Below are 12,831 nucleotides of genomic sequence, written 5' to 3'. Positions count from 1 at the left end.
ACAAGCCAATGCCTTCCAGTTAAGTAGCCCTAATGGTGAGATTTTGCCCATGCCAATTAATGGGAGATATCTCAAACCCTATTCCTGAGATACAATGGTGTTTCCTATACATAGGTTAGTTTCCTTCTAGTGGTTTCCTATTTTCAAGAAGTGCACGAGCACGTGTTTTGCAGAGGTTGCAGAGGATTTTGGTTCTTGGTTGCAATTGCAGAGAGATAGTTTTAGGGTTTCTTGGGTATGTTTCCTGTGATTTTAGGTTTTTTATCAGGCAGATCTTCATGATTTTTATGACTCTATTGCCCAATGGATGCCTAGGTTGCTGGTCTATGCATAGTTGGCTTGCATCCCCCTTGAGTCACTAGAATTGTTGGCCAAATTTGTCTTCCCACCAAAATTGTCATATTTGAATTCAAATGCTAAACATCACTCCCAATATTTAAATATTTAAATGCCATGGAAATATGAGATAAATAAATGCAAAAAACTTATTATATTTCCTATTTTCCTAAGTTTATTTTTTCCCCAGCCCTGCAAGTTTTCAGACTGTTAAATCTTGCATAGATCCACAATGGGTGCTTTCCCACATTATGAAAATGCTCTATCTTTATGCAATGTGGGCAAGCGCCTCGCTACCATAAAGGTGTCAGGCAAACTATCAGGTGAGTTGGCATACAATTGGATTTCTATTGGTAGTCACTTTTCTGCATTCTTTATTTTGTCAAAATTTCTGACAATACGGGGAAGCGATGTTATGACATGTGGATTCATGGGCCAGTTTATGTTATGATGTCAAATAGAGCGAGGTCTTGACGTGTGTCCCTAGTGGGGCCCCATTCTTCAGATCACAAAGGGTGAAAGTCAGAGCTGGGATTATACAGTTTTGTTTTGTGGTATGATCTTATGATCCAACATGAGATCACAAAGTCAATTATCAAGGCTGTCGATGTTACGATATGTAGTTATCGTACCATCGTAGAAGCGGATGGTTGTGGCAGGTGATAAGGAAGGGTTGCGATCTTACAATATATGGTTGTCATAAGATTGTAAGTGTAGCCATAGAGGTCTTCTTAAGGCACGAAGATAAAGGGATTTTCGTAGCATCGTGACTATTGTAATATCATAAAGAAACTTTAAATGGAGCTTGATGTTATGATAAGCTAACAATCGTAAGATCATAGAGATTGTTGAGGGTGCCTTTGACCATAAGATAGGTTGATGATCGAATGATTTTAGAACCTTGGTTGACCAAAGTAAAAGTGATTCACTTGTCCAAGCTGGAAAGGAAAAGGATCTTTAACAAATAGAATCACAGGAAAGGTACAAGGTGAGCGTTGAACATAATTGACTTGTTGATACATCCGACTTGGCATGCTGGTAGTGAAGACGAAACAACTCTTTAATGGCAGATCTTATTTGCGATCGTCTACATATTGCTTTCAGCATCCCCATGCCTAGTAAATGTAAAAGAAGCATGCATTCATCACTCGGTTATCCATCTACCTCAACTATACTTTGATTGGCACCATTTCTATCAGTTCAAGGTTTACTCCAGTAAGGGTTTCCATAATTTTCATGCCTCTACAAGTGTACTAAATCAAATCTATTGTTCAGATCATCTTGATTATTCACTAAGAACTTAATGATAGTGGTTTTGAAGTAATTTCAGTTAGAAATATCTCAGTTATGCTTGAACTATAAAGGCAAAGTTGTAATTCTTTCTTAAGGTTGACTCTTCTCTATTTCTTTGATATTGCTCTGCAAGTTCACTGTAAATTCCCTTTGCCTCTATACCTAATGACATTCTGCCTTATCTCCTTCAACCATTGATGTATTGTGCAAGACCTATTTGCCTCTCATTAGTGTATTGTGGACATCTGCAATTTTGCATGACTATATCTCTTTGATCTATGAATGATACATAAGTGAATCTCATCTTCCTTGTGTATTTGTTTGGATTGTTTGATCTGCATTTGATTGTTAGATTAAAACAAGTTTAGATGTCTATATCTTTTGGTGTCATGATAGTTCAAAAGTGCATGCATGAGTAGAGATTGGTTTGAACAATCTGTTTTGGTGCATCACCCCCTTAAGTTAGAGTAGGTAGATGTGTTTTATACATTCCTTCTCCCTTTTCTTCTCCAAGGTAGTTAGGTGCATCTTGATAGTAAAGGAAACTGACCTAGACTCAACCTCACATTCAAGTCCCACAGCTTAGAGATTGTTTCCATGTTTTACAAGGTTATCTCTAGGTAAAAACTTTGGACGAGGGTGCAAATTTTTGTGACAATGGTTAATAAAGCCAACAAGATGTGAAGACACTAGAAATTCAAGACAACAAATTTGAGGTACTTCAAAAAAATTTCCCCTTATTAAATTCTTCAATACATGTAAATAATCTTAACACATTTTATAGTACGAATGTACAAATAAAAGTTACAAAAGTTACAAGACTCACTATACATTTATGAATTTAATGAGAGGAAAATTCTCTCCTCCCATTGGATGGTTGAAAAGGGGAAAACAATGCATATTAATTTGCAGATAAAGATAAAGCCCGTTGAACCTTCCAAAATGACTTTCTTTGAAAAATCTGAATAGTCAGCTCTAACCGAGCAACCTCATGCTTCTGTTATAAACCAATTCATATTGGTCATTGGTCATTAGTCATTGGTATGCTGGTTGGGTCCAGTGTTGATCGGCCAAAAATGAAATTACCAAGCAAGAGTGAGTTCATTAAAAAATTGAATATGTTTCTAGTTCTGACTAGAAACATTTTGCCAGTTTTAAAAGTTCTCCAGCCAGTCCCCCATTGATCACCTCCTCACAATATTTAAATCTCAATGCCTCGTAATGTTCATACAAATTGATATCTCCCGATAGTATGTGGCCTGTTGTTATTGTCTTCTTAGATGCAGCTGTCTTGTTTTTATTATTGAATACAAACAAGTAACGTATAACAATATCATTTTCATTTTGAGGAGGAACCACCAAGTAGTCACGCTTATTTGCTACAACATAATTCTGGCCAGAGAAGATTTCACAGAGAGCAAGCACAGAATAATCTTTTCTTTTCCCATGCACGTTCCATACTGCAGAAGTGGAGTAAGTCAATGAATGTTCCATCTCAGTCGAGAAGTAGATGCCTTCTCCAAATGCCATTCCTGCTGACATGTACTTTGTCCCACTCAAGCACTTCAGTCCATTTCTGTCAAATTCAACATCATCATCATCATTGTTTAGGCATTGGCCAATCTCTAGACAAAATGTACTAAAAACAAAACACATAAAGTCAAAAATGTTTCTCAAAATATGCAGATCATGAAGATCAAATGGTGAAATTTTCAAAAAAATCAGTGTGTTTTGACTTTTTAAAATTTGGTCAACAGTACATTTTGTAAGGAGGACAGCCACATCCGTCATGATGGAAAGGAAATATTTAAAATAATCGATGACCTTTTTGAAGGGAGTGAAAAAATCATTATGAATTTTCAATAAAAATTTGTACAACGTTTTTTCCAAGATAGCTTATGCAATATAGGAAGTAGGAAACTGAAATACAGAGCAACTATCTCATACTATGTTTGAAGGAAGGCGCTAAAATTTGAGGCTAAGGGTCTAGGGCTAGGGCTTAGGGCCTAGAAATTTATTAATTCATAGAAAAGGAGGGGAAGGTAATGTTAAAAAGCTCATATTTAGCATTTGAACAAGGGTGGATGAAATAAAGATTGAAATCATTTCAGTCATAGAAACATATTCTGAAAAGATTTGAAGCTGGGTTTAAAAACAAGAAAAAGAAACGAGACAAGAAAACATAGTATGAAACTATAATGTTTGACTATTTATTAAAGTCAAATGTCAAAGATAAACATTAATAATTTAAATACAAGATCAAACACAGATTCAGACTGGATCCATCAGAACCACATGACAAATAGATATAGATATCAACAATATTGAAAATCTATGTAGTTGTATTCTCTATTGTGTATTTGTTTTTTAAATTTTTTATAAACACTATTCTTCCTCTGTACAATGGTTACAAGAAAAGAGAGAATAAGTACGCATGATAGAAAAGTAGCAACTGATTTTCAAGAAAAAACATAAAAGATAACTCTGACAGTAGGCAGGAAAATATAAATAGGAGTTTGTAGAGCATACCTTATAATGGAGTACCAATTTGACAACGAACTTCCATGAAAGGCAAATACAGATCCTTCAGTTTTCGTACGCTCTGCATGCTTGAGTTCACTCTCTGAGTTATATAAAACTGTGAACTGGTAGAGAGATCCAGGCAAGTTAAACCTGCGATCCTCCTGAAGTAGACAAAGGGACAATCTATTTGTAAACAACACATATCTGAGGACTTTATATGGAAGCCATATTTTTTCTGCATAATCTTCTTGAGATAAGTCAGTCTGGTCGACACTGTTAGCCTTATAATCCTTTTGCAGCCATGAAATTCCAAGCTTTACAACTAATTCAATTTCACTGGAATACTGTTGTATCTCTAGAACTGGGGGGATTGAATCTATTAGCTTTTGTAAAAGACACAAATCTTTATTGTTCATGGCATTCACTTCTTTGCTGGAAAAGCATATCCTTGTATTGATTCCAGAAATGTCCTTGTTAAAGAACCCTGCACGTTTTCGCACTTCCCTTTTTTTTAATAAAAATGATGGAAATGGCTCGAAAACATCTCGAGTAGAACATCTTATTGCAGCAGCAGCAAGGGTGAGCTCCAAATCAATCAACTCTGTATTTTTCAGTTCCTGTAGCACGGATGCTCCAAAACCCAGCTCTTCAAACTTGTATAAGCTGAGGATTGAAAGGAATTCTATCATTCAGTTAATTGTAAATATAAGGGAAAAAAAATCACATGGATTAATTTTTGTCATCATTAACTAGAAGGAAAATTTACTTCAGCATCCCCGTGATCCTAGTAATGGCAGTATGGGACCAAAAGATGCCTGTAAGCTAATAATCAAATTGATTGAAATGTTTCTAGAAAAGCTGTCTAAGTTTTGTTCACTTTTAGCTCTCAAATCACATTTAGTGTTCTGTCTTCATCAGAATGAAGAATAAAGAATGAACTCATAATTTTAATTTAAGGTTCTACCCCTGTCATGGTTCAGCGTGATCATTTAGCTAATATATCAGTGTTCAAAAATTAAGTTGAATTTTAGTAAACAAAATGGAAGTACTGGATTTTGTTAGGGTAAAAAGTTATTACGTTTTCTGGAAATGCATTTTTCATATTTTGAGGCATAGCTGTTTATATTTTGGTATAAATATTTTAAATTTTTCTACACGCTTTAATTTTCTTCATTGTTATATAGTCCCTCTTCAAAATTGGCAAATGACTCATCACAATTATTGTTGAGTTTATAAGAATTAAGCTTGTATTATTTTTGGTTTGTTTTGGACCTCTATTTTGAGGAAAACATAAATTGTGACCCATGTTGGTTTATTCTGTAGTTACTGGTCACAATTATCATTGGGTTCATAAGAGTTAAGCTGAAATCAAGGTTCTGCCCGTCATGGTTTTAAGCATGACCATTTGGCTAATTTATCAGAATTCAAAAAGCATTCTGGATTTTAGTAAACAAAACAGAAGTACTGGATTTTCTGTGCTAAAAAATTATTACATTTTTTGAAATGAGTTTCAGAATTTTTTTAACTATGTTTTCATATAAATATTTTAAATTTTTCTTTACATCTTAATTTTCCCTATGTTATATGGCCCATCTTCATAACAGACAAGAACATTTGTGATGGAAGAAAAACTAATCTCCCTCCCCTAAACCTGAGGTAACCTTATAAAAGAAAATTCATTCATTGGTGCACCTTTATATATACTAAATGATTCATCATGACTACTGTTAGATTCAATAGAGTCAAACGTGTATTTTTCTATTTGTTTTGAACCTCTTAGAAAAATATAAATTTTGACAATTGTTGATAGGATAATATCTAGCCACAACATCTAAGAAGCTCAAGGCATGTGATATGGGCATCTACATTAAAAAACAATGTCATTTTATTATCAGTTTTGATCTAAGTTTTGGTTTATTCAGTAGTTTGTGGTCACATTTATTGTTGGGTTCATAAGAGTTGGGCTTAAAAGATAGATTCTACCCATCCTACCTAAGAGGAATGATAGATTTGTTCCCAACTATTTGTGTTCTCCAGTTTGTTTTCAGACTTCTATATTAATGAAATATAAATCACAAGTGTGGTTGATAGGAGAATATCTAGTCACAGCAGCAAGTTCAAGGAATATGATACTGGAGTATTTGTTTAAAATCAATTCTTATTTCTGTAAAAAATCAGCTATTTATCAATTTTGATCTAGGTTTCGGTTTGCTTTGTACTTTTAGACTTTTCAATAACAGGAATCTATTGTATTGACCAAATTCACAAAATTAAAGTTTTCACTTAACAAGTTTCACAACAAGGAGAAGTTCAGAACAAAAATCATTATTTAAAAATGGTGATAGTTTCTACTCTTCCTAACTAGAGAAAAATCCAAATGTTGAAAACAACCTATTTTAAATAATGGGAAAGAGAAAAGAATAACAGAAATTAAAAATGCAACATAGAAAAGAAAACGAAGAAGAGAAAGAGGCACCAATTTTAGGCTTTCAAAAATCATTCTGTATACAACTGCATACAAAATAGGAAGAAAGGGAAAATAAGATACACAATTGAGGGCAAGGAAGAAGCCCAGATTGGAAGGCAAAGAAGTAGCATTGGAAAGAAAAATGGAGAGATGAATTGTGAGAGAGGGCTAGGAGAGTCTAAGTTTGTAATGTAATGAACAGAGATGTCTCTGCATCAGTTTGTAACAGCAAATTGAATATGAAAATTTGACAAACTTAGGACCAATTTAATGTAGAGCCTTCCAGTGATTTTCAATCATGTGGATAAGGTTAACATTTGCTTTCAAATTTCACCAGTTGAAAAAAAGGTAGTAAAAGTTTTAGTACAGCACTACTACACAGTATAGACATGAGATTCTACAGTTTATAATGACCGGATGTATAATTTCTGAATTACACTGGCTGAAGTTTTTAGCATCACTGTTTTAGATTACAGTCCATGATCTATTATCATAATAAGAAAACTGTAAAAAGAAATAATATGATTCAAAGCAGTGATGTAAGAAATATTCACGGTCACACTGATTGGTATTGTTCAGACCCTGATCCTTTTATCTTGGATAATCTCTGTTCAGACGCAACATCAGAGTAGTATGTCACTCCAATAGACTCATGCATACCAAGTAGGCACCATGCGAAGAATATTTTGAAGTACCCAAGCTTAGCTAGGAAGTTTCCCACAATTTGTTCAAACAGCACCTGTAGTGTAGGGGAAATTCCCAGCCCCTCAAAGCGGTTTTTTCCTATCCTCAGGGGACCTGTCATTTCATTTCATGAATAAAAATCCTGAAATCCCCTGCCTCGAATGGTTTCCTTAGGTTAAATAAATGCCCTTATGGATGACCCAAATCCTCAATTCCATCATAATATACAAAAAAGTACAGGAGGAAAGAAGATTAAAGAAACAAAATACCATAATTCCGCATCGCAGTACCACAAGCGAGAGAAGGGTGGAAGAGGCCTTTTACAAATGGCGCAGAAGGCCCTGAGAGTCTTCAACCACGATCCCACAAATATCACAAGTGTGACAAAAATGTTACAAGACAATGCAACCTTTTGGCGAACACCTAGACGACCATCAGGCCTTATGTAGCACTGCTCCAAAAATCCTACAATGATATCAGGTAGTAAAACATAAGGCCCATACGGAAACATCTTGGTGCACCAGCTTTTTTTAATGGCACTCTTAAATCTCCCATCCATAGTCATACCATTGACTGCCTCTTCCATGGCAGCCTTCAACTTATGAATCTGAATTGGACTCTCCTTCACAGAAACCTCTGCAGACCTAAAGAACTCCTCGGTAGCAGCCTCTCTTTCAACCCATGTATTGCCGCCAAATGACAAATGAAACACCAGAGGATCATCCAAGCTGAATTGCAGTGCTGTGGCCACATTGTCTGCGGACATTATGTGCTTAATCTCCATTCTCACCTCCACAACTTCCAAGCCCGGAATCATTTGAACACAACACCATGGTAATATTCCACTCACAATTGAACTTTCATCTACCGTGCTCAGCACCGTTTCAGAGTCCACACTGAAATCCTCAGCTGACTTGTAAACATATGCTTCTCTTGATCTCTCCTCTGTCGCCCTGTTCATGGGTTTTCTGCACCCCAACTCTTTAAAAACTTGCAATATGTTGCCAAGTACATTGCTCAAGCAGTTTGGTTCAATTCTGAGGCATTGAAGCTTGTCATTCAGAGCTTGAAGAGCTACCATCAAGGTGTCATCATGTTCGTCTTCTAATGAAATAGCTACAAAAGATCCATCACAACTGGAATCCTCCGAAGCAGAGAGGATACTGACCATGATCATATACCCTCCGACCTTAACAGACATGGATTCCTCATTAACATCTTTCAGCTTTATCTTAACGCCAACTTTCTCTACATCCACCCTGTTCTGGGCCATCCATAAATTGATTTCTTCTTCCATTTCTCTTTCACAAGCTCAGGAACTTCTTAAAATCTCAAACATACGAAAGCATAGCAATTGGGCAGATATATATATATATATATATATATATATATATGATGTGAATATACCCAAACCCCCAATAAAATTCTTGCATGTCATGAAAATCTGTCATGTCAGAAACAGCTGAGGGGAGAGTTCTTGGAGCAATCGCATTTGTTTGAATTTTCCTTTTATATCTTCTTATGTGAGACATTAGAGCACCTTGGGAAGCTTGTTGCTTTAAGTACAAGTTATAGGCCTTTTCATCGAGAATTCGCTTTCCATTAGAAAAAGTGCAGCAATTGCTGTCAGTAAGGACAAAAAACGATCTTTCCACGAATTGAACTCTTGTCCTCATTAGCAGACTGAGAAGTCTTGGAAGTGGGTATTTTTAGTTATAGTATTTATTGATAATAGTATTATAAAAAACATTTTGTCGGAGTGAGAAAACGCTCAGGAAGCTACTTTATTTCTTTTAATTAAATTTGTTAGTCATCATTCAAATCTAAGGACAATATATTACCATCAAGGACAGTCTTATTTTAAAAAAATGAAAATAAAAAGTCTTGAAATATTCATTATTATTTATTTAATAGTTTCTAGTAAGGAAGAAGTTAGTTTGTGTTTCCTCTTTTATAAGTTATTATTATTGATTAAAGGAAAATGAGAAGATGAATTATAAAAGTATTACTTAATGCAAGATGGACATTATTTATTGTTTATATTATAAAAATGATATATATATTTTATAAAATAAATATATAGATTTAATTTGGTTTGGAAAGTGATTTAGTTTTTAATTATTTTTAATATATATTTAAGTAGTAGTATTTATTTAGATTAAGTTTATTTAAGAAGGAATTTACTTGGGAAGTGTTATTCTTTTTTTCATATAAATATTCATTGATAAGAAGGTAACAAGAATTTAATAAAGGTGAGCATTTTGGTTGTTTGATGGAGATTCTATTAGGCATGTAAGTTTTTCTGATTTTTTTACTTACATTAGTATTCAAATATCTTGGTAGCATGTCCTATAGATGCTCAAGTTTGACTTTTGAGTATTTAATAATTAAAATAATTAATTGATTTTCTTGGATTATCTATTAATGCTTAGTGACATAGATTGGGGCCAAAGGTCCAATCTTAAAATCTTTGACAAGGATAGGAAATATATTATTTTAATTTTAGGGCCTTGAGAATTTTATAATTACTTTAGTGTAAAAGTTATAAATAATATTAAAATAATAATATAATGGGGGAAAAGGAGTTATAAACCTTAGACACATCAATATGAATGGAATAATGACTAGGAAAGCAATAATAGACTAAAAAACTCAACAAACTAACAACATATATGAATGGAGAAAAAGAGAGATAAATACCTATAACAAGAACATGCAAACGATGCGAACCCAATGAGAAGTCCCTTGATATGTGGATGCATCCAAAGGATTGGATGTGTGCTCAAGTGCTCAAGATTTAATGTTTGTAGGAGGATTTTGATATTATAATGGTATAATTCTCCATTTTGAACCCAAATATGGCATTATAACTTTAATATGATGGTGGGTGATCTTGTCAAGGGATTGGGGTTCAATTTATAAGCTAAGGGATGCTAAAATGGAGGGTTGAGATTGAAAACTTGTGAAGGGTCAAGATACATTTGAGAAGTGTTGGAAAAATATTCTATGCTCCCCTCGAGATTTGTGACATGGGCTTAACTGCCTCATGTGTACTATAAGTTGTCTTGTTGTATTAGGGATTGGTAGATTGGTCTTTTTTTGTAATGACAACTCTACTTTAACAAGTGGTATTAGAGCTTAGTCACAAGTTTAAATCCTCAGACGCTCAAGTAATGCTAAGGGGGAGATTATTGGAAAAATGTTCAACACTCCCCTTGGGATTAATGAGAAGCACTTAACCACCTCATGTGTACTATAAGTTGAGTAGTTGTATCGAGCACTGACATATTGATCTTTTGGTGTAATGACAACCCCACTCTAACAAGTGGTATCAGAGTTTTGTCACAAGTTTGAATTCTCAGGCCCTCAAGTAACACTAAGGGGGGATTTTTGACAAATGTTCAATGCTCCCCTTAAGATTTGTAACAAGGGCCTAACCATCTCCTATGCACTATAAGTTGAGTGGTTGTATTGGGCACTAACAGAGCATTCTTTTTGTGTAATGACAACCCCACTCTAAGAAGAAGAAGCACATGGATTATTCCTTCTGAAGTCCATAGCATGGTGATAAGTGTCACCATGTGAGGACTTGAGAGGACATCAAGTATTAGGAATATATGCCATAGAGGCATAACTATCTTGAATCCCAAAAGTCAATCCTTAAGGAATGTGACCATTTTGGGAAGTGTGGAGGGTTTGGAGAAATGAGAAGAAGGAACTAAATATTCCTATGGAGGGGACAAAGGTAGAAGAGGTTTAAGAGGTCATTAATAGTTGACAAGGGTAAATGGAGTTGGCATTGGAATTAAAATGACATGAAGTTGACTTTAGTTTTCTGATCCATGTGATTAAGATTTTATATATGTTTAGGAGGGGATTAGGCTTTGATTAGGATTAATTAGTGGGAACGTGAGATACTTAGGATGATGCAAGTGAGAGTGGAGAGTAAATTAGTTAAACAATGGTATTTAACTAATTAAGTGAGGGTTATTATGTGAGAATGATTTGGATTAGTTAGAACCATAGGTTTGTGGATAGAGGATGGTTAGATAGGGGTTAAATTTAGAATCATTGAACTTAAATGAATAAAATGGAGTTAATTTAATTTAGAAATAGAAGAAAATGAGACAAATGAGTTAATTAAAGAAATAGGGATGTTTGTTTAATTAATAGAAGGAGATTTAATCAATTAAATAAGTATTGGTTGCTCATTTAATTAATTAGACTTTGGTTAATTAATTAATCAGGAGGTTGATATAGGATAATGAAATAATAATTATTTACCTAAAAATGCCTAGAAGAGAACAAAATTTGATTAATTAGATTTAGAATGTATCTACATTAAATAATAATTTGGACTTAAAATGATTAATCAAAGGATAAGTATTTGATTGATACTTTATACTATATAAGACATATACAACAACATGGTTAGAAAGACAAAACTATGGATGCACTAATGTTCATGGCTATAATGCAAGAGTGTTGTGTTCACAACTCTTACAAACTTTGTAGAATCAAATCCTTGATCAATAAAGTTTTTTTTTTTCTAGAAAAGACTTAATATCAACTTTCAATTTAACCAACCACACACCTTCCTTTTAATTTAAGAGTGATGATTTGAAAATACCTACATTTTCTATGGACAAAAAATAAAGAGCATGTAATATACAATTACACATTTATAGCACTATGCTTCCATAAGTAAAGTTGTCCTTAAACCAAAATTAACTGTCAAGGATTCACTCTTGCCCTAGCCTATGTATCTTCTTTTTGGGAAGTTGGAGGTTTTCTAGGGTACGTTGAGATAGAGTTTACTATCTCATCTTGATGAGATGTTTGGTCTCTTTCCAAACCTAAGTATTTATTAAGTGAATCTATTAACCTATTCTTATCATAATGAAATGCATACATTGTCAATAGGTTTTGGTTCCACTCCCATTCATTACCAATAATTAATTGTACCAACTTAAACATGTACATGAGGGTTATATCACAATAAAAAAAACATAGTGACTATCTTGAGCCTACATCACATATGCTCAAAGTAATATATCTTATACATCACAGGTTGTTAGGGGAAAAGGGAGACACTTTAATAAGGTTGTAGGTCTCCACTTATCTGATCCACTAATCCATTTAAAGATGTATGTGAGGGAAAGAGGGAAACCTCCAAATATGATTCCACTTAAAATCTGAATTAGGTGATGCAAGGGAGGATGAAAGGACATTATTAATGTGGGATAAACCAACTTAAACCTACCAATAACCTACTTACTCAAAGTAACACACACAAGCTTAATCAAATACACAACAATAAACTAGAGACCACATGTAGCATTTCATTGGCATAATTATTTCACTTCATATTTAAAGAGAGAAACATGCCTAGTTGTAAGGTCTTCCATTCATATCCTTCTCTAATTTTGATATGGCGATATCCACTTTTGAGATCAATTTTGGTAAAGTATCTGGCTCCACTCAAACAATCCATGATGCCATCAATCTTAGGAAAAGGAAACCTATAT

At 34.1% G+C, this 12,831-nt stretch overlaps 1 protein-coding gene across 1 annotated transcript; it reads right to left on the bottom strand.

Annotated features, from left to right (window-relative positions):
* Positions 1 to 2,557: 2,557 nt before the first annotated feature.
* Positions 2,558 to 8,626, bottom strand: LOC149532110 (uncharacterized). Its single transcript, XM_089809792.1, has 3 exons — positions 7,573 to 8,626; positions 4,159 to 4,815; positions 2,558 to 3,205 (listed from the first exon to the last, which is right to left on the bottom strand). The coding sequence occupies exons 1-3, from the start codon at positions 8,598 to 8,600 to the stop codon at positions 2,764 to 2,766; spliced, it is 2,127 nt and encodes a 708-aa protein (XP_089665918.1). The 5' UTR covers positions 8,601 to 8,626; the 3' UTR covers positions 2,558 to 2,763.
* Between the last annotated feature and the right edge of the window lie 4,205 nt (positions 8,627 to 12,831).

Source organism: Cupressus sempervirens, chromosome 11 (assembly GCF_028749045.1).
Source record: "Cupressus sempervirens isolate cs-2001-9-10 chromosome 11, ASM2874904v1, whole genome shotgun sequence".
In the NCBI taxonomy this organism is placed as follows: Eukaryota; Viridiplantae; Streptophyta; class Pinopsida; order Cupressales; family Cupressaceae; genus Cupressus; species Cupressus sempervirens.
The sequence above is the reverse complement of the archived record's forward strand: the minus strand, read 5'-3'. Positions and strand labels throughout refer to the sequence as shown.